The 23475-nt window shown below is 38.4% G+C and overlaps 1 protein-coding gene and 1 non-coding gene across 2 annotated transcripts in view; one reads left to right on the top strand and one right to left on the bottom strand.

The window, feature by feature from the left end:
- Nucleotides 1–14801: 14801 nt before the first annotated feature.
- LOC122062700 lies at nucleotides 14802–15004 on the top strand. Its single transcript, XR_006135059.1, has one exon. It is a non-coding gene; the product is annotated as a U2 spliceosomal RNA (small nuclear RNA).
- Nucleotides 15005–15119: 115 nt separating this feature from the next.
- The window catches only part of LOC122062692 (protein SWEETIE), a 103224-nt gene continuing 94868 nt past the window's right edge, over nucleotides 15120–23475 (bottom strand). Inside the window, exons 44-48 of the mRNA XM_042626335.1 lie at nucleotides 17536–17843; nucleotides 17315–17458; nucleotides 17063–17227; nucleotides 16849–16974; nucleotides 15120–16355 (exon numbers count right to left, since the gene is read on the bottom strand). Coding sequence (XP_042482269.1) covers nucleotides 15417–16355; nucleotides 16849–16974; nucleotides 17063–17227; nucleotides 17315–17458; nucleotides 17536–17843 — 1682 coding nt within the window. The 3' untranslated portion in view covers nucleotides 15120–15416. The remainder of the gene's footprint in view (nucleotides 16356–16848; nucleotides 16975–17062; nucleotides 17228–17314; nucleotides 17459–17535; nucleotides 17844–23475) is intronic.

The following is a 23475-nucleotide window of genomic DNA, read 5'->3' as shown; positions in this document are numbered from 1 at the left end:
TGTAAAAAGACAGGACACTCCATAAACCAGTGTCACTCCAAGAAAAAGAACAAACCCAACTCTCAAACTGAGAGATCAAGAGTTAACCATGCCTACTACTACACACCCCTAAGAAGGCAATATAGGCCTCAAGAAAACTCTAGACCTATGCCTAAGTATAGAAAAACCCAACCTCATAGAGAGTACTCTATTGAGAGGCCTCAAATGCAATTCCAAGGATACAAGAACTATCCTAGGGAGACTTATAGACCACAAGGGAAATACCAAAACCAAGGACTCTATAGATACTATACTCCACAAAGATCAAATGGATCTTATGAAGAGCAAAGGACTCAAAAAAACCTAAGGCCATTCCAAAGGCACAACCAAAGTCCTAAAAAGTACAAAACCATTTGGGTTCCAATCGGGAAGTTTGACACTAACAATGATGGACCCATGAGATTATGGGGACCAATGTACGGTTAAATTTTTGTTATAGGTGTGCTTGAAGAATAAGGTGGAAGCTGAATGGGTCATCGACAATGGATGCTCCAAACACATGACATCCAACAAGAACCTATTCTCAAGCTTACAGGACTACGATGGAGGATGGGTCTCCTTTGGAGATGACAGCAAAGGAAAGATTGCTGGTATTGGAAAAATAAAACTTGGAGGTATTTCAATCTCGAACGTTTACTTTGTGAAAAATTTGAACTATAATCTCCTAAGTGTAAGTCAATTATGTAGCATTGGATACAAAGTAGAATTCAATGTCTCCCATTGTTGCATCAAAGATGCAAATGATAATCTAATACTAAAAGGGTCTAGGAAAAATAATATTTATTTTTGTATACTTGATGAAGTAAGTTCCTTAAATGCATGCTTGGTTTCTAACCATGGTGAGTCTTCATTATGGCATAGAAGACTTGGACATAGTCAAGTTGATTCAAACCATAGCATCTAAGGATCTCGTGAGGAATCTCCCTAAAATCAAGTATGAAATAGATAGTTTTTGTAATGCCTGTCAAAAAGGCAAACAAACTAAAGTCTCCCATAAGTCAAAGAATATTGTCTCTTCCTCTAGACCATTGGAACTACTTCACCTGGACTTATTTGGATCTATCAACATATCTAGTATGAGTGGTAAAAATTACACCTTTGTAATTTTTGATGACTACTCTAGATACACTTGGACTATTTTTCTGAAAAATAAAAATGATGCCTTTGATGAATTTGCAACTCTATGTAACAGACTGCAAAATCAGAAAGGGTATACTATAACCTTTGTGAGGAGTGACCATGGAGGAGAATTTGACAATATAAGTCAATTTGACTTATACTGCAACAAGTATGGTATTGACCATAACTTCTCCGCTCCTAGAACACCTCAATCTAATGGGGTAGTTGAAAGAAAAAACAAGTCACTACAAGAGACTGCAAGGACCATGCTCAATGAGTATTCTTTGCCTAAGTATTTTTGGGCTGAAGCTGTAAATACAACATGTTATGTACTAAATAGAATAATCCTTAGACCTTTACTTTCTAAAACACCTTATGAACTTTATTTTGGTAAAATACCAAAAGTAAACTACTTTAGAGTATTTGGATGTAAATGCTTCATCTTCAACACCAAAAATTATCTTGAAAAATTTGATGCAAAATCTAATGAAGGAATATTCTTAGGATACTCACTCAACAGTAGGGCATATAGAGTTTTTAATAAAAAATCTTTAATGGTTGAAGAATCTATGAATGTAAGATTTAATGAATCTTTACCTAATAACTTAAACAAATCTCTTGTTGATGATGATGATATTATAATTGATGAACTTAAAAACAAAACTAATGATATTTCTCTTAATGATTCAAATGATGTTACTATAGAAAAATTAGAAACACTACCTAAGGAAGTTATTCCGCATAGGAATCATCCCTTAGAAAACATCATAGGAGATCTAGATGAAAAAATCCAGACTAGATCTAAAACCTGAGAGGTATGCAATCACATTGCATTTATCTCAAGGATCGAACCCAAGAACATAGAAGAAGCACTAAAAGACAGTGATTGGATTATCGCTATGCAAGAGGAGCTTCACCAGTTTGAAAGAAGCAAGGTATGGGAACTTGTCCCTAGACCTGACCACCACACCATCATTGGTGCTAAGTGGGTCTGTCGTAATAAATTGGATGAAGATGGGAACATAGTGAGAAACAAAGCAAGACTAGTTACCAAAGGGTATAACCAGCAAGAGGGAATAGACTATGATGAAACCTATGCACCAGTAGCAAGGTTGGAGTCCATTAGAATGTTACTAACTTTTGCATGCTATAAGAACTTTAAACTATATCAAATAGATGTCAAAAGTGCCTTCCTGAATGGATACATTCAAGAAGAGGTATATGTAGCTCAACCTCCCGGTTTTGAAGACCCTAAGTCTCCAAACCATGTCTATAAACTTGAGAAAGCTCTGTATGGACTCAAACAAGCCCCTAGAGCTTGGTATGAGAGATTAAATACTTTATTGATAGAAAGTGGCTTCTCAAGGGGGGAGGATTGACACAACCTTGTTAGTGAAAAACCTGAAGAATGACATACTAATTGTTCAAATCTATGTAGATGATATCATTTTTGGCTCAACCAACGAGAGAATGTGTACTGATTTCAGTAACAAAATGAGCAGTGAATTTGAAATGAGTATGATAGGAGAGTTAAATTTCTTCATTGGACTTCAAATAAAACAAACTGATAATGGAATTTTCATAAATCAAAGTAAGTACACCAATGAGCTGCTAAAGAAATTTGATATTAACAGTAAAAAATCTTCAGACACTCCGATGAGCTCATCCTTGAAACTAACCAAGGATGAGGATGTAACTTCTGAGGATGTAACTAGATATAGAGGCATGATTGGAAGCCTCTTATATCTAACAGCAAGTAGACCTAACATCATATACAGTGTATGTGCATGTGCTCGGTTTCAAGCTGATCCCAAGAGATCTCACCTCACTGCTGTAAAAAGAATTTTTAAATATCTGAAAAGCACTTGTGATGTTGGGTTATGGTACCCCAAAAACCAACCCCTTGACTTGGTCAGCTTTTCTGATGCTGACTTTGCAGGTTGCCATATTGACAGAAAAAGTACCAGTGGTACTTGTCACTTTCTTAGCTCTTGCCTTGTCTCTTGGTTTAGCAAGAAACAAAACTCCGTTGCTTTATCTACCACAGAAGCTGAATATGTTGCAGCTGGTAGATGTTGTGCTCAAATTCTTTGGATGAAGCAAACTCTCCAGGACTTTGGAGTTTGTTTCGAATCTTGCCCAATCATGTGCGATAACACCAGTGCCATAAACTTGAGTAAAAATCCCATTTTACACTCAAGGGCAAAGCACATTGATATTCGACACCACTTTCTACGAGACACCATTCAAAATGGCGATGTCTCTCTAGAATTCATTGAGACTGATAAACAACTCGCAGATATATTTACTAAACCTCTTGGTGAAGAGCGTTTTAGTTTCCTAAGGAAGGAGCTTGGAATTTGCAACCCATTTGGCTGAATGAATAAACATTTCTTTTTGAAAATTCTTTTCCAAAAGCCCCGGACTTGAAAAATCCTTTCCACAGCCATAATTTTTTTTTTGTTCTAAAAATTTCTTGGACTCAACCGGTCGACCGGCACTGACCGAATAGTTTGACGGTCGACCGCCAATGACTTCCGATCGACTGCCTCTAACCGAAAGGGTTATCAATCGACCGCCACCATATAACCGGTCGACTGGCGTCGCCAAAAATTCGATTCTGAACTCTTTAAAATCGACTTTTTAACCCATTTTTTAAAAACCTTTAGAATCCTATTTGGCCTAAAACCCTATTTCGACTATTCATCTCCCAAAACCCTAGCTTAGAACTTCCTTCTACCCTATATTTCTTGAGATTCATTCCAATTCATCTCCCAAAACCCTTGCATCTCTTTCTCTCTTACACCTCTAATCATCATAGACTCTCACCGCCCACATAGAGGCAAGAAAACCGTGGCTCAGAAGGGAAAAAGGAAGGCCTCTGACAAAGATACGTGGTTCTCCTCCACCATTGCTCAAGAATCATGGGATCTCTACATCTCTCGCAACATAGAGCAAGGTAGGACCATCAATACCGACTCTTTGTCCAAGTATGACATCAAAGACCTTTTTGATGCTTTAGGATGGGGCAACATTCTCAAACTTGACTCCTATTGTTATCCCCATCTAGTCAAAGTGTTCTTTTGTAACCTTACCTTCTCTGGTGAAGGTGACACCCTTTTGGTCCATTCCTATGTGAAGGGCGTTCCAATAGACATCGACATCCTGATTTTAGGAGAAATCCTAGACATTTTTGCGACAGGGGACCTCAAATACTACCAACCCAAGACCTACATAGAACAATTCATAGATGTTGACTGTGTGTATTCTAGCATTGTGAAGGAATATGCTAATACACACAAAATTAAGGCTAAGGAACTCACTGATATAGGGAGGATTGTCGTCAATCTTATCATCTCTTACAACATTCTCCCAAAGAGTGGTCATAGAGATGAAGTCTCCCCATTTCATGCCTATCTTACCTACTGTGTCTGTAAAACTGTACCCATCAACCTTCCTTACATTCTGCTCAAAACCTTGATTACCCATGGTGATAGACTTCAAAAGGGAAATCTACCCTATGGACGGATGATTTGCCAAATCATGGACCACTTTCAAGTAGATTTTTCTAGTGAATCATTTGACCCATTTCCTCAAGAAATCAATCTTTCCACCATTTGCAAAATGCATCTTCTTCCCCATCTGCCCACACACTCCAAAAAGACTACTGCTGGACCTAGCCAGCCACAGCAACCAGGCAGTGATGAGACATCAGCCTATGCAACTGTTGCTGATCTTCAGAAAGTTGGAAACATCATCCTTGCCCAGTTGGAAAAAATGGAAAGAAAGCAGAATGAGATTCTCAAGCTCCTCCGCAACGACAAGGACGATGAGGATGACGAAGAAGACGATGACGAGGCCGACATGGAGGATGAGGATGCAGCAGATTAGGAATTATGTTTCTTCTTGCAACTTTATGTTTGTTTCTGTCGTTTATTATTATATATTTTTGACATTTATGGAACGTTGAACTTATGATATTTTTCTAATGTGGCACATACTCAGGGGGAGTATTTTTTTTATGTCGTTTTGATTACCTTTTTGCTGTTGACAAAAGGGGGAGAAGATTTACTTTTCTGACAATGACAATGATAGTATTATCTTTAAATTGTTTATGGAAATGTTAAATTGTTTATGGAAATGTTAAATTGTTTATGGAAATGACTTTATCTATCCTTGTTTACTTTCTGGCTCTGAATTTCATTATCCTATTGATCTTTACATAGAGATAGTCAAATTATTTCTTGTATTTGGTTTCATTGTCTATGTTTGTTTGTCATCACCAAAAAGGGGGAGATTGTTGGGAAACATGCCCACACTCCTTGCCATGTTTTGGTGTTAACAAACAAACATACATCTTTAACTTGGTTGATAAAGTGTGATTAGCTTGAAGAAACCCTTAGAAGGTCGAATTAAGACATGAAGCTTAAAGACACGAAACAGCAAACAAGAAGGAAAGAAGATGAAGGGCCAAAGAATGGAAGGTTCAAGTGAAGAAGAAGACCACTAGGATAGATTAGTTATTTTTAATATAATGTGTAATTTTCACATACTTATATGTACTCACATCATGTATGTGCATTGCATCATATTATAATGACCATAGAGCATGCCTTGACTAGGTATGGAAAGTCTCTAAGTGGTGTGGAACACACAGTAACCTGACTCAAGGGTATTTTAGAAAATCTTAAGATTAGTATTAGGAGATGACTCCTTCATAGAAGTTGTGAAAAATTGAGTTGTGATTCTAACGCAACTGATCTCAGATCATTCTGAAGTTGGATCGAAAAGTTATGGCCAAAACACTGATGACTGGTCAGTAAAACAGCATTCTGTCAAAACAAAGCATGTCATGTTGGCGGTCGATCGGAAGCACCCGAGACCATAGGCGATCGATCGGATGAAAGTCCTGATCGATCGGACTTGTCCGAGACCATAGGCGGTAGACCTACTGAAAGTCCCGATCGACCGGTGACTGCCTGGAAGTGCCTCAACGGCTATATTTTGCCTACAACGGCTCTTGGTGGTCGATTGGCTACCGATGGCGGTTGACCGGTGGACCCAGAATATTTCCGTTAAAGCTTGATTACCCTGCCTAAAATGCTTCACTAAGTTCACCTATAAATACCCAAATCACTCTTAATTAAATATTCATTAAGAAAGATCTTTAAGAGCATTGTTGCAAGCATTAAAGAAGTTTATTTCCACTTGGGTTATTCTATTACACAAATCCCAAAAAAGAGGCTCAAGTCTCAATCAAAGTTCTCTACTCTCTCCTGTGCAAGTCAAAGCCGTAAGAGAGGACTTTACAAAATGTGCATCACTCATCATTTATTATTCATTCTCATTTGCACCACATTTGAGGTATTCCTCTTATTCCACTATTTCTTATTAATTTCTGTTTTTACAATTCTAGGTTGTACTTATGATTGTAAGGATACTCTTATCCTAAAAAGAGAAATGTCTCTCTCTACCTCTAAAAGAGATTGTGAAGGCATCTCTCTGCCTGGAAAGGAGATTTGTAAGGATACTCTTATCCGTAAAAAGATTGTAAAGGTTTTCTTTCCTACCTACTGTACTGAAAGGGAGAACTAGTGGAATACCTTATAAGAGGATTCTTGTAGGGAGTGGACTATATTCGAATTGAGTCAAACCACTATAAATCTTGTGTTGTGGTTGTTTTTATTTTATTTATTCAGCATCGTTTTTAACTTACAGTCACACTTGTGATATATACATCGAAAAGAGTTAAATTCCACTAGTATAACCTATTCACCCCCCCTCTAGGTTATTTCAGTTTCTTGTCACCTTGTTGCTTCTGTTTCCACTCCCATAACCTTTTCATTGATTCTACCACTCTCTTTGTTATTCTAGCATTCATGACTTTTGTTTTCCCTGTCTCAAGACCACCTTTCCATTCTTCTATGGTTTCTCTTGGAGACATATTAAATTTTTTTTTTCAACACTGCTGCCATACACTGGGTTTCTGCTATACTACCTCTTCCTCCCTAGCCTTCTATTCTATGCACATGGTAGACTTTTGGTTTCATTTTCTAATGCCCAAGGATTATTTTTTAGAATCTTTTTCTTTGATATATGTGGTTTTCCAGTAATCCATTATCAGTTTCTTCAAAATGCATTACTTGTAGGAAAATGTGTAAAACTATCTAACCCTATTAATGTAATGGGAGTAGGAGATAAAGGTACGTTTTTACAATATAAAGTTAGCAACATACCTGATATTCTTGGAAATCAAGAATTTTTTATACCTAAAATTCTATGTTTCCATTTATGGATGGAGATGTGATTTTGGGCAACAGTTTTAGGGGGTGTTTGGTTCGATAAATCTTTAGGATGACATTCTTTAGAATGATAATTCTTAATTTTTGGAGTTGTTTGGTTCCACTAGGATGACCCTCATAAATGAGCATCCTACTTCCCATGAATGACCATATTACAAAGGATGTGTTCCAAATCTGAGTTCACCTCAACACTTAAACTCAGATTTGAGCAACATTTTTACCACCTAGTATAAAAGGAGAAAGCGGAAAGACGTTCTCTACGGAAGCCAATATCTCAACCCACGAGAAACAGGCACTAGCCTTAAGGCAACCAAACGATTTTTCAAAAAGAAACATAATTCAGAAGAATGTCTATTAAAAGATTAACATTCATATCTGATACATACAACATTTGATTTACCGAACCAAACACCCCCTTATACATCAATATTTGGCTATAGAAATATCAAATAAAAGTACAAAAATTTACCCAAAACAAAGAATCAGTAAAAATACCTATTCTACCATATTCTGATCAAATTATTTCCTTTTTGCTATAATCCTCTTTGCTCCTCCCTAGCTTCCTATTCTGGTGGTAGCAGGGTGTATTTTATAAACATTGTAATGAGAATGGCACATTTGTGGCAAGCAGTGTCCATTTTGTTAAGGAAGTGCTGCATTCATGATGGTTCATTCTCCAACTTCTTCAATGGAACAGAGGGATTCACTCCTTTATGTGGTTTGAAACCTTGAATTAGGTTGTTGATCCACTTTCTAGGGATAGCAATCATGATGGGTCATTCTTCATTTTTTAAGTCAAACTTAAAAGCAAGCTTAACTCATCCAATAGGGGAAACTATGGATTTGAAAATTTTACCCAATCCCCATGGATTTTGGCAATTTGAGCTACCTAGCTCTTCTATGCTTTTTCGGTTCCCAAATTTTCTTTTCCATCTCTCATTAGGTGCTACAATGATTTTGATATTCCACCTTTCATTTTCATCCTCCTCAGGGTTCAGAAATTTCATGATCCTCATTAGTTTGTATTATTTTTCATCATTCTAAACATTTTTCTTGAATTCCTTTCTGATATTCATCATCTCTAGTCCGATCATTGGACAGTTGGAATTTCTTGTTCTAGTCCTAGTCATCCTTCACCATTTCCTCCTATATTCTTCTGTCATTCATTAGGTGTTCCACATTATGTTTTTGATATTGAATCTTTTTTGTTTTCAGCGTCAGTTTTCAGAAATTTCACCATCCTCACAAGTTCCTTTGATTCTTCTCCCATCTTACACAATATTCTTTGAACCAATTCTATGATATTTATCATTTATAACCTAGTGACAGGATTACTCATCCATAGGTTGCCCAAATTGTTAGGACGAATTGGGGATTGTGTGGATAGACGCACGGTCCTAGGTTCGATTCACCATCTATGCATCCACGATTTAAGTGAAAACTCAGGGGTGCTAATTCTAGTATTTGATTGTCGTTTGCCAATGCCATCCCTGGGGTTTCTAATTAGAAGTGAAATTGTACTTTTGCATTAGTAAAGGGAAGTAAAAAAGAATTAGAAAATATAAATTTTCTATATGATTTTTATTTTAAGGCTAGTATTTTTTTTTGGTGAGGATTTTTTTTTTTTAGGTAAGGTTTGTTTGAGGAGAGTAACAATATTGTGAATGACTAGGCAACTGAGAAGCGTACATAGTTGCATCAAGGTCGTCGTCAATCGAACCATCATCAAACACCCCAAAAGAGTCTCGACCATTATGAGACTTCCGTGGGCCAGACACCAATTTATCAAACTGTTGATCATTGTCCTATATTTGTTGGAACATCTGGGGTCTTAGTTCCTGATCTAAGCAGAAGGTTTTTGTTGAGTAATTGCTTCTACTCGTGCTAAGTTTTGTCCAACAATCCCTTTAATGAGTCCACCAATCTTGGAGAAAAAAGTTAAAATTGGTGAGTCCACCAATCCCTTTACTATAGCTATGCCTTCTCGGAAGATGATCCACATCAGGGAGATAAATTCTACAAGAAGGATCATAGTTGGTTGGGATTCTATTATTACACAAGTTACAATTATCAAGAAAACCTCTCAGATGCTCCATCTTGACATTTTAATTTTAGGAACACTGCATCATTTCTTGTTTGTTGTTTATGGATCTAATAGTATGGTGGATCGGAAGGAATTGTGGGCTGATTTATCTGACATAGCTCCCCTCTGTGCTAACGCTTCGACTATAGTGGGGGATTTTAATGTGGTCGTAGCCAATTAGAGAAGGTGGGTGGTGATATACCATAATATGATCAACCAACAAGGAATCAACGTGAGTTTGGAATGTCATAAACAAGGCGATCAGACGACCAGAAGACTTGACCCAAACTCATCGAGATCCGACTCCAGAACTGTTTAGACAATCAGATGACCAGACGACCAGGCGATCAACCCTCTCTGTACACCACAAGAAGCTTCATACTTGCAACTTACATGTCACCAGAATCTGATGAGCGATACTTGTAACCATTTCCAAACCTGACTAGAGCTAGCAAACTTAACTATGGTCCGACGGTTATTAAACTTAGGGCCAATCATGGTTAAGTGGGCCGTTACAACCATGGTTACTTAACTGTAGAATAAATCCACCACTCTTCAGCAGGGCCAGGTCATCAGGGATAGAGACCTATGGACTAATAGGAGCTCTCGTCAATCATAACATATGGAGGACTCAACCAGAAGATGAAGGTAAGCCACTTTGAACCCTCAGAGCTTAATAGAAGTTTTGCCTACTCACTTTGTATTCTAACGTGAGCTTCGGAGAGCCTTCCATGAAGATTGGCTTCGGGCTAGTTCTTCATCTGTGATCTGCAGGTACCAAGGAGGCAAGAATCTGTAGTAACAGATTGGAAGATGAAGTTTGGATACCGTCATCATGACCCTACTATGCTCTATATAAAGGGATGCAGGGAAAAAAACCTTACTCCCAAGAGGAACGAATAGGATAGGCGCGATGTCTCCATACCACGTCACAGCTGCATACCCAAGAAAAAAAGGGCACGTGGGCATCTTAGCAATCGAACATTTGGAATCCCCAATAAAATAGCTCTAACCGCAATCATAATAAACTGGGGCCATCATGACCCACGACATGCCGATGTGACAGCCCAAAACCCCAAATATGGCGTAGCAAGGAAGTATTAACTCCACCATTTGAAAAGTGAAAAAGGGGGGGAAGAACCATGGAGGTGCTTTCCATTATCTCTACTCCCTCAATCTTTGGACCAAAGTTGAAGGGAGTGGGGGGCACCTTATATACCTTAATATGACCAACCAGTAAGGAATCAACATGTGGCTGGAATATCATGAACAAGACGATCAGAAGACCAGAAGATTTGACCAAAGCTCATCGAGATCCAAATACAGAATAGTTCGGACGATTAGATGACAAGACGACCCAATGACCAGACGACCAGACAATCAACCCCCTTTGTACACCACAAGAAGCCTCATACTAGTGGCTTGCATGTCATCAGAATTTGATGGCCGATACTCGTAACCATTTTCAAACCTAACTAGAGCTAACAAATTTAACCATAGTCAGGTGGTTATTAAACTTAGGGCCAACCGTGGCCAAATGGGTTGTTACAACCATGGTTAATTAACTAAAGAATAACCATGGGTTAATTGTTAGGATCTTGGATTATTTATGATGAAATCAATCACCTCAGCCAGATCGTAGTTAATTAACTAAGGAATCAACATGTGGCTGGAATATCATAAACAAGACAATCAGATGGCCAGACGACTAGAAGACCAGAAGGCTTGACCAAAGCTCACAGAGATCCAAATCCAGAACAGTTTATATGATTAGACGACCAGACGACCAGACGGCCAACCCCCTTTGTATGCCATATGAAGCCTCATACTTGTGGCTTGTGCATCACCAGAATCTAATGGCCGATACTCTTAACCATTTTCAAACCTGATTAGAGCTAACAAACTTAACCATAGTCTGGTGGTTATTAAACCCAGGGCCAACCATGGCTAAATGGGCCATTACAACCATGGTTAATAAACTAAATAATAACCATGGGTTAATAGTTAGGATCTTGGATTACTGATGATGAAATCAGCCACCTTAGCCCAAACAAGGACATGATCCACCACTTTCCAGCACGGCCAGGTCATCAGGGACAGAGACCCATAGACTAATAGGAGCTCTCGTCGATCATAATATAAGGGGGACTTAGCCAGAAGATGAAGGTAAGCCACTTTGAACCCTCAGAGCTCAAAAGAAGTTTTCCCTTCTCATTTTGATTCTAACTTGAGCTTTGGAGAGGATTCTCCAGAGATTGGCTTCAGGCTAGTTCTTCATCTATGATTTGTAGGTACCAAGGTGGCGAGAATCTACAGCAACAGGTGGGGCCCAATCAACCAACCCGCAGTTGATGATTTCAACCGTTGTATGTTTGGGACAGGTCTTTTCGAATCTAAAATGGAAGGGAGAAGTGTTGGCTTGGTGTAATGGCCAAGTGGGCGATAATTGGATTCTCTACAAACTTAATAGGGTACTTGTTAATTTGAAATGGGTAGATTTATTTACTTGCTCGGAATGGAGTTTTTAGTGCCAATAATTTCTGATCACAGTCCATCTAAACTATCCATATTTCAAGACTGCGATTTTGGCCCCAAATTTTTTTTGTTCTTCGATGCTTGGATGTCTCATCCTGATTATAGAAAGGTCTTGCTTAGTGGTTGGACTCAGCCTGTGTGGAATGATTTAAACCCCTTAATCCCGTATTGTGCATAAGTTGAAAAAAATGTGAAGACCCATCTTAAGGCATGGAATAAGTCCCACTTTGGTGATGTGTTTGATGTTGTGAAAGATGTTGAATTCTCTTTATTTAACATGCAAAGGACAATTGGTTTTGATCCCTTAAATGCTAGTTTAGAAATGCAAGAGAGAGATGTTAAGGCCAATTTGTTTGATGCGTTGAAGGTGGAGGAAGCTTTCCTCATTAGTCTCGGGTCCAATGGTTACAACTTGATGATGGCAATAATACCTTCTTTCAAGAAAGTGTTATTTAAACCAGTTGATTTTGCAGCCAAATTGAACAAGTACCCACCCAGGACTGGACGGGTTTAGTACTCTTTTGTTATTTAAATTTGCCTGAGATGTGGTGGTAGAGGATGTGATTGAAGTAGTAAGATTGTTCTTCCACAACTCCATTATGCCAAGATCAGTCAACGCTACATTCTTATGCCCAATGCCTAAGTTGTCTCAATCTTCGGAGTTAAATGCTAATTTAATCTACAAGTTTTATTTTCAAGTTATTGCTAACCGTCTCCAAGGTTGTGGTTGGGAGTCTCGTATCATTTTTTCAATCTGCATTCATTAAGGGTAGATCCATTCATTGTGGATAATATTCTTGTTTGTCATGATGTGGTGAGGAGTATTGAAAGAAAGCAGGCCTACCTTTCTGCAGTTTTGAAGATTAATTTGTATAACGCTTGTCACTCCATTTGCCGGTCCTATTTATATGATGTCATGACTTGTATGGGGTTCCCCTTGAGATTTATTGGTTGGGTGAAAGCTTGGTTGGAGCCTGCTATGATTTCTATTCTAGTTAATGGAAGTCTAGTCGACTATTTTAAATGGGGAAAGGATAAAAAGTGACCCAATATCCCCTTCTCTCTTTACTTTTGTCATGGAACCTTTATCGGCCAGGTTGAGGAATCTTGCCCAAGAGAAGAAAATTCAGCTATTGTCTCGATGTAAGCCTCTCTTTCTATCCCACCTTATTTTCGCTAATGATCTAATGGTTTTCATCAAGGTAGATCACCCTCCCCCCCTATGTCGATTATTATGGGAACACTTGAGATCTTTTTGGACCTCTTTGGGATGCATATTAATAGGGATAAATCTTCCTTTATATTGGGAGGGGTCTCCCAAGATGTCAAGCTCCATTTTTTACAGTTGACTGGCTTCATTGAAGGTCAACTTGCTTTTCGGTACTGGGGGATCCCTCTTATCTGGAAAATTAAGAGTAGTGGACTGTACTCTTTTTTTTTTTTTTTTTTTTAAGGATAAAAATTAGAAGGGTGGAAGAGTCAATTTTTATCCTATGTTGGTCATCTTCAACTCATCAACTCTGTTGTCGAAGACAGTCATCTCTACCTTGTCAGGTATTTTCGTCCAGGATCTATTATTAAGAAGCTTGAATCTATGTTTACTAGATTTCTTTGGGCTGGGCCAAGTTTGAGTTGGAAAGTTCACTTTATTGCTTCAGATATACTTTGTGAACCTAGAGGAGGAGGATTGGGCATCAAACGCATCAAGGGTATGAACATTGTAGGAATTACAAAGAAAATTTGGTGATTTCCTCCAAAAAAGACTGTCTTTGGGTTAAGTGGATCACTCACATATACTTGAAATCTGACACCCTGTGGACTGCCAAAATCCTTAAAAACTGCTCTTGGGTTTAGCATGGTATATTGAAGTATAGAGAGATTGTTGAGCCCTTTGTTGTTCATCGAATTGGTAACGGGTACTCTCGGTGTCTTTGACTTGATCCTTGGCATCCAACTAGTGTTCTTGTTAATCAGTTTGGTGACCGAATCCGCTATGAAGCAAGATCAGAGCGTCAGGATCTTTTTCAGTCCATTATCTTAGATGGAAATTGGACCCGAGTCCTACTGTATCTACTAATCTTGTTGAAGTGTGGCCTCAAATTCCCTCTATTCATTGGCTTGATGCAAGTGAAGAGGATACGGTTATTTGGAAGGGCTGCCCCTCGGGAGCCTTCTCTTCCAAGTCGGCTTGAAATGTTATTCATCAACCAAATGTAAAAGTTGAATGGACTCGACTTGTTTCGTTTAAGTTAAATATCCCTAGACATTCCTTTACTTCGTGGTGATGTTTATTGATGCTCTCACCACAGCTGATCAGCTTCTCAAGAGAATGATTATGGGGTCGCATTTCTGTTATTTTTGTTGGGCAGGTTTGGATAGTAGGAACCATTTTTTTGGAGCCATTTTTTTTTTTAAATGCTCATTCACTAGACTGAGTTGGGGTGATATCTTGAGTGATCGCTCCCCAAACAGGCTCCCCTCCTCTTGTGCTTTATCGGAAGCAGTGTGGGTAGTTCAGATGTTTGATAAGTATAGCATTGGAGATTTATGGAAACTAGCATTTTGTTCTACCATTTCTCAAATTTGGACCAAGAGAAATTTCTGAAAATTTCAAAACAAAACAAGACCTCACCACCTCATTGTGAAATTTATCTGGGTCAATGTTCTTAACCGATGCAAGGATGTGATCTTCAAAGGGGAAGAGATTTTTTCTAAGGAACTAACTTTCCTCCTTGGAGTGTTTGAAGCTGTGGATCTTTGATCCGTGTAATATCTGTTCTTATCAGTTTAATATCTGATACGCGGATCATCAATCCACATTATATTAAATTAATTTTTATTGGGGGAGGTCCCACCACAGTAGGCTGCTGTAGTTGTTATGCGTCGCCCATGCGTTGCACTACTGCACGGGCCTGGCGCACCCCTATCAATGCTTAGCGTGCTGCCTCTCAAATTGGAAAATGAGTTGATAAGCCATGTTCTCAAGATCAGCATTGAAATCTTGATTTCAATCTCACCGAAATATAAAATAGTCATTTGGATTGTATGCGAATGTTCAGTGTTGTATTCAAATCTGTTCTTTTCTGTTCTGTGAACCAGTGAATCAATACAATCTAGGTTTCTGGGTCACCTGAAACTCAGATGAACTGCTCTAGGTAAGTCCCAATAAACCTCAACCCCTTAAACTATTTGACTTTAACTTGAAAGAGCATACACAACAATGATGATCTCGAATTATGATCAATATATAAACTAAATCGTTGGTATATTGAGTAAGAATGATTATATGAAATATTCCCACCCCCCCCCCCCAACCAATATATGACAATCACATTAATCTACTCTTGCTTAATACCATCAATGTCGCTTTTCATTGGTTCTGACCTGACAACATTTTCTTCATGCTGGTCAGTGCTCTCAGACACTGATCTATCTTCCATATCACTAATATCTCCAGATTTTCGTTCACTGATCGTCTTTTCATCTGCATCTTCAAAAGGTGGGTGATTGGGCAAGTCATGAAGTCTGGTTCCCAAATCAAGGCCTACATTGGGTACACTATCACCAATCCCATTTGGTTCAATAGAGTCACCGAAATTTTCACGAGGCAGAGGATCTGAGGATATTTGAAGGTCATTTCCATCATCTTGGATTTCTCCGGTTCTCAGTTTGCAATCTTCCACAAAGTTCTTCTCAGGCAACTCTTGAGCACCCACAACTTGATCATCAAGTAATGGTCCAAGATAATTTCCTTGCTCTGCTACTCTTTCCTCCTTCACCTCCTGATGCTGTTCACAAAATTGGTCTGCAGCACCATCAAGGGGTTTGATGTCACTAGGCTCTTGATTCTCTTCTGCTTCACCTTCGCTGGTCAATGCCACTTCTGCTTCACTACCCTCCCGTTGCAGTGTATTGCTGGTCTCATTGCTATGCAGCACAGTTTCAGAACTAGGATATATTTCGCAATCATTTTTTGTGTCTGTATCACAATCTGGAGTGGAGTTCTCAACTAGGGTAGGTGCTTCAGCAGTATTCTCTCCCTGTGAATTGATAGTAGTTGCATCAGCAGTGGCAGAGAATGACTGGAATGCATCCCAATCATCTTCTTCCTCCATGTCCTCATTTGAGTGTGTTGTTGCAGATGTTGTAGAATACCCTTCGGAATCCTTCAACGCACTCTGCACTGTTTGCACTGGTAACTTTATGATTGGAGGTGCAGTGGTAGATCTGGTTTGAGTAACATTTTGATCATCTGTCACAGAAGCGCGGATGATACCCTGAAAGAACAGTTTAGAGGGGTCAAAAAGTGAGTTGGTCACCCCAACTTAATTTCAAAAGAATTAGCTCTCATCACGAAGTAGATGTAATGGTTAGTGACTAATTATTAAGAAATTGTTGATGAATCCCTATTTCTATTGTCCTATTCTGTTCCCCATTATACAAAATTGTGTCAAGGAATACCAATGTATTGAAACAGATGGTGCATTGAACTTTCTACTTAACGCGTCAAACTTCATAATTTATAGTTATAACTCCGAAGTATCACTCAATAAATACTAATAGATTCATGATTTTAGGGTCAACTGAAGTCAATATGTCCACATAAACAACAGGTTTTTTGGCCCATGACTCGATATGCAAAGAAAAGTATCCTGAGACCAAATGGTAAGATAATCCCATATCCACACACAAATTTACTTCCTTGGATGTCAATCTAAAAAGTAATGGAATTGCAAGGGTATGCCATTGCTGATTCTCCATCAAGAGTACCTGAAGTTGCTGCCGATGAGCCACAGGCATCTCTAACAGAACATCCTTGAAGTAAATTGCCGCGGAAGGAATTTGAGCAAGATGTGAAACAAGCCTCACTGCTGTGTTCTTCATCTCATTCAGTTCCTACAAGTCACATGAAATGAGATGACAAATCTTGAAGTGAAACAGAAAATTGCAATTAGCTCGTTGTTGCAAATAGAATTAGCATTACTTGGGAATTTTTTTCAGCTGCAGCGGAAACAACTATGACTATGGCTTCTAGAAGCAGATTAATAAGACCTTTCTGACATTCACTTCCTTTTGACAGTTTCTGCAGGAGGACTAAGAAACTCAAGCATTCACTAATGATATACATTGATCCCCTAGTTATCGGTTCCTGCCATCAAGAACAGAACATGGTAAATTCAGATGGGGAAAAAAAAAATCATATTTGAATAAAATTTTAAATTTAATTAAACAATACCTTCACTATCTTCTGGACTACCATCAACATATCTCCTAAAAACTCTCCTATGAAGAACATAAAGATGTTGTTTTGCTTGCCAGAGCTTTCGCCTAGTTCTCTATGGACAACATTTTTCAGAACTTGCCACCCAATTGTTTGAACCTGTAACAAATTATGTTCCAATATGTCTTTCTGCACTTTCAAAATGAAATCGGTTAAAGGCTGGATAGCTTTGTTACCTCTATATCAGAGTCAGTAAGAATCATCTGGATCTGTTTGGTGCAGTGTTTGTATATGCTAAAAAACAAGTGGTTATTGTTTTTCCTCTCTACAAGATCTTCAATTTCATGAGCCAGCTTGGCAAATGAAAAGGTTTGTTCAAGACAAAAAGAAAGCTTCATTTGTAGCAGTTTGCATGGCTTGGACTTCTTATTTTCCAACACATGAATACCCGTGATGCAGTGGACAGTCAAACTAGCAATCACATTAAACCACGTTCCCAGGATGATTTTCAAGTCGGCCAGAAGATCATCATGTATAGGTTTATCTACAATAAGAAATTAAAAGTCTCAGATACTTCTACAAACATATTGCAATATGCATATCAAGGATTTAATTATATAAATCATAACCTTCGCAAAATAGAGTAAACCGAACCTTTGATAAAGGGACAAACACATTCTTTGATTTATCAGTCTATCCTAGAAAAATTTTCTTCATCATACATACAATTACACACATCAGAGCCAGACAAGACATTGGAAAAAGGGTGTACCTAGTGCTCGAGGCTCCCATCACTGTGGGGTCTAGGGAGGGTCATAATGTCCACTTGGGAAGAACCTAGGGGTCAGATGTGACATGTCACTTGCATCATCTTTCTTTCTCCCCTTTTTTCCCCTGGTTGTTATTGCTAGTAGGCGAAATAGTTAAGGGAAATGCTAAAACGTTATTCCTCATCACCTCTGTTAAATGGTTAATAATGGTTCATTTATTCTACCACAGGGGTATACATGGCATACCCAGTGGTTGTGTTTTATTTCTTTTCTTTAACGCTACACATGGGAATAAGGGCATAATTGTCCTTTGTATTTTTAATGACATCATTATTTCTGGCAACGACTCTTCAGGCATTGAGAAAGTTAAGCCTTATTTGCACTAGAATTTTCAAATGAAAGATCTACACCACCAATACGATACGAATCCGTGCTATGGAAAATTAAAAATCGAGGTGAAATGATCATTTTGGTATGTATCGGTGCGCATCGGTATGTATCGGTATACTTGTGAGGAGTAGCAAAGGCATTTGTCATTCTCAAAAGAAGTATAGGTTGGATCTTTTGTCTAGTGATGTTAGCTTCTAAACCTGTTGATATACCTATGGATCCACATAAAAAAAATTGGAACTAATGACGGTGAGGAATTTGCAGATAAACATTAGTACAGACACCTTGTGAAACTTATTTATCTTACTATAACCATAACAAATTTCTTTTGCAGTTGGAGTAGTCAAACGGACTCATTGGGGGGGGGGGGGCAGTTTGTTGGATATTACATTATGTCAAAGGTGCTCCAAGAAATGTCTTACATACAAACCTAATAAATGTTGATTTTATTGGCTATTTAAATGTTGATTGGGCCAGTGCTAAGAGTGATAGAAGGTCTAATACTGGGTATTGTACCTTTGTCAGGGAAGGCTTGTTACTTGGAAGAGTAAGATGCAAACCACGATTGCTAGATCAAACACCGAAGCTGAGTACAGAGCTATGGTTCATACTGCAGTTGAGTTAATGTGGGTGAGATCATTTCTTCAGGAGCTTAGGCTTCCTATTACCACGTCAGTTGATATGTTTTGTGATAACCAGACAACTATCTATATTGCCAACAACCCAGTGTTCTATAAACGGACTAAACACATTGAGGTTGATTGCCATTTTGCAAGAGATGCTGTTATGAAAAGATTGATTGGTACACCGTTTGTTGGAATTGGTAGCTAGATGGGGGATTTGTTTAACAAGGCATATTTTTGGCCTATTTTTCTTTAAGGGTGTTCCAAGCTCAACGTAGGTGATATCTATGCTCCAGCTTGAGGAATAGTGTTAAATTGTTAAGTAATTGTCAAATTATTACACTGCAGGGGTATACTTGTTATACCCTGCAGGTGTGTTACTTTCTTTTTATTAAGGCTATGCATGAGTAAATGCATACTTGTCTTTCGCATTTTCTTGTTGACCTATTATTTAATATGAGGGACTGCCAATTGGGTCATTCAAAACTTCTCTTCAATTGGCAGTATCTTCCCCCATTTTCTCTTTTCCTCTCGGCAGTACTTTGCTGCCTTCTTTTCTTCTTCACTTCCATTTACTTTATATTCAAGTGTTTCATAACTCTATTTGATTTTTCGTTGTCCTCATTATAGAGATAAATAGGGGTGACAAGGCCTGACCACTAAGCCCTCTATAGAGAACTGGAAGTTGGAAGGTCCAAAAGGATGGTCAATCAATATAGATTAATCTGAAATCTGATTCAAATTCAACATAGCACTTATGGATATACAAGAAATGTATCAAATCAATTCTTTTTAACGAATAAATCCAATAAATTGCCATAGTGTTGCAACCATGGAGGACTTCACATGTACTGATAGGAGCCCTAAGTCATAATGTTGAATGTACAACGGTGACTTTTGAATGTTTAATGCCGCAAGGACACAAGCCGATTAAAGTGACGTTTCAGTTATAGTGATGCCATGTTGTGCGAAGTTATCTATTTCTCTTATTGATTGTTCCATGTCTGGAACTGCAACAACCTCTATGGGAAACTCCTCTTTTTAACTTTTTTTTTCAAGGGGGAGGGGATGTTGGGTGTCTGAGTGAAGAAGACCAAAAATGGAACAGAAGTAAGTCCTGAACAACAGGCCATGAATTTACATTTATTTATTTATTATTATTATTATTATTTTAAATCAAAGCAATGAAAACTTGAATGCCTCACTTCTAACATGGATTTGGATCTCCATTCAGAAGAGTCCATGCACCAGCAATAAAAGTAATGATACAACTAAGTTGTCCAATTAGGCCGATCAAGCCTCAACAAACTATTTTTGGATGAATCAATATATATTAAAACAAGATGAAAAGAGAAGGATATACAGCTCCCAAGGTGGAAAGAAAGGGGAGAGGAGGCTGATGGAGATCCAGAGACAGCCATCAAAGAGAAAAAAGGGGGGGGGGGGGGGGAAGAGACGAGATGAGGGGAGGCCCCAGAAGACCACAATGTTCCTTGGGGAGTAGGTTATATGCTGGAAGGGAGGGGGGATTTGAGCTTAGAGCTAACATCAAAGAAGTGGTGTTCCAAATCATCTCCAAGGAGCGTGAGTTGAAGGTCCATTTACGGAGATTGCGCTACATCCAGTTATGGTTTATGGTGGCGCAATAAGCGAGCTTGCCCACCACATCACAAGCTGAAGATCCAGCAAAAGTCAGGTCAACCCAGGTCCACTCCCTATGAAGACTAATGATACATTTAGAGGCAGGCCAACAACATTTGAGAACTCTTTTCCATACAGAGAGGGCAAAAGGGCAACTAATGAAGAGGTGATCAGAGTCTTCAAAGCCATTCCAGCAAAGGCAACAGGAAGAGGGGGCAGAGATGTGTGTAGTGAGGAGGAATGATTGGGTGGGAAGGCAATTAAAAAGGGCTCTCTCGGCAGTGAAGGAGCCAGAGGGTGAGGGGGACCAGGTGACTTTATCCCTTCTTCTAGTGAGGACATGGGGGAAGGAGGAGGGCCAATTACCATCAGAGATGATGGAGGCAACATAGGAGTTTCTAGGAATACCAGAGGAGTAAATAGTATGAGAGCTCACAACAGAAAGGAGAACCCTAGAAGGGTGCCAGTTATCAAGCCAGAGGGAAGGAGAGAGGCCATCAGAGATGGATGAATGAATAGTTGTAAGAGCCAGAGGACGAAGCTTGAGGATATTGCGCCAGACCCAGGAGGAATTAGAATAGGGGGAGACAGTCCATAGATAGTCATTTCAGACAAGTGAAAAATAAACCCAAGAAGCCCAAATGCTATTTCGTTTGGAAACAACCTTCCAGATGAGTTTAAGGGTACCAACAGAACTGACATCTTGAAAAACTTTATTTTGGCCCATTTGGGTTCTGGGCCTTGGGTTTTACAGTCCTATCTCTTTATTTAATAAGTGTTTTCGTTAGGCTGGAATAGGTCTCAAAGAGTCCAGCCTTATTTCAATCTCTTTCCTTTATTATTTCAATTTTATAGTTTTAAGTTATCTCATCAGTCCAGAATTGGTTTAGATATTTCCTTTTTTGAGTCTTCTGTTTAACTTTGTAAGTGGGCTACATCCTAGTACACGAATTTGTGTAATAAATTTTTCTTGTTGCCTTCGGTTCTGTGGTGATTCAGTTTCGGTGCACACTGTGGTAATTCAGCAGGTTGATTGGTGGTTATTACAATCGAGGCCTTTGGTGGTGATTCCAAGGTCATATCCCCTTTTTTTCTTTCTTGTCTTCTTCTTCGGTCAGACAGGTAAATCTCATATTTTTACTGTTTTCTGAAATTCCTTCCTCAAGCAGGAATTCTGGATTTCTCTGCTATAGAACCTGATTTTCCAATTCTGATTCAGAAGTAGCTATAGAATTTATTACTATCTAATTCCTGGTTTCCAAAATTGGATCTTGCTATCTATTTAATAGTCCTGCATCTGATCCAATTTTCTCAGTTTCTCCCTGTTTTAGCTTAAATTCTGAATTGGGAGTAAGCAAAGTGAGGGCAACAGGAAAAAAAGGCTGTGAGAACTCTAATATCATATCAATAAATGCGCGGCAACTCACGAGCACACCCAAGGAAATCGAGCAGAGTGGGGAAGCTCCTGCGTTGAATAGTATCTGAATTCAGATTAGAATTCCACTATTACTGTTAAATCTAGTTGATGTTTGATCATATTTTCTCTGGGTTCTTGAGTTTCCTTCTTTCAGTACGATATCATCATATATCTCCAAATATAACCATTATATCTCTATAAAACTTTCTTACGTTAATCTGCTCGCTGGAATAGATCTTTAACCTGAATTCTGGCCAAAAAAGACACAATGATTTTCTGTTATTCGATTTCTCTGAAATCTGATTTCGGTACCTTATTTTCTTGTGATTCTGAAAAAAAATTATTGTTTTCTAAACCCTGTCCCTTGGGTCTTTTAGAATCGTATTACATAATTCTACTAACATATGACACAGAAAAACCAAAGTAACCCTTGCTCTTCTTCTTGGAGAAGCATTCTCCCTTCACATGAAAAGATATCGGCAATGAAGCATCATTTGTAGTAACACCAAGAGTAAGCATTTCTTTATTCAAGTATTTTGATCACAGGCCTTTGACAGTGGTATGATGGAGATTAAGGAATCATTCTGTTCGATTATGAGGTAGCTATATGTAGGATATTGGAGTCTATTTGAAAGAAATAGCAAACTTTTGCTGCTGATAACCAGTAAATAAAACCTACAATAAGACAATATTGTTGATAGTTGCATGCATACAAAGTAATAAAGTTATCCAAGGTTAAGAAGGGGCAAAAGGGGGGTAATGAAAAAAAAAACCGAATCTTGTTCCCAAAATATAATGTAAAGAGATACAGACCAAGAAAGTGGAAGCAACACTCCAAATTTTCCAAACATGAATGTATTCCAGATTTATATCTAAATACCATGACTAATAGCCAAGTTTTTTAATGTAAGTCAGAAAATGAAAAATCAGCATAAATCTATGGAGTGAATCGGGCTTTAAGAAGGGGGTGGAGTGGATTGGTTTTGTGCTAGATTTGGCCTGATTGGTTGGAGAAACCAAACCATGCTTTCCTTCGATTATGATGGAAAGAAGTCAGGCCTAGAAAGAGGAACCAATTAGTCAAGATAAAAGAGACAATAAAACATCAGACTTTGATGTTTCAAAAAACAGAGCCAGTTTGTTACTTTTCTAGGGTTACTTTTAGAAGGTCAAAACTAGTCCGTTTTGTGTTTTTTTGGTGCCATGTGAAAAGTTATTAAGTTATCCAATGAGAATAAGATCTTGTCATTCTGATTTTTATAAAATGTGGTATGACCGATTATACTAAAGGAGCGTCAATCTCCAACAGGATTTCCATTTTTGAATGCTCACTCA

The sequence above is a fragment of the Macadamia integrifolia genome, unplaced genomic scaffold, assembly GCF_013358625.1.
Source record: "Macadamia integrifolia cultivar HAES 741 unplaced genomic scaffold, SCU_Mint_v3 scaffold1090, whole genome shotgun sequence".
Classification (NCBI taxonomy): Eukaryota; Viridiplantae; Streptophyta; class Magnoliopsida; order Proteales; family Proteaceae; genus Macadamia; species Macadamia integrifolia.
The sequence above is the reverse complement of the archived record's forward strand: the minus strand, read 5'-3'. Positions and strand labels throughout refer to the sequence as shown.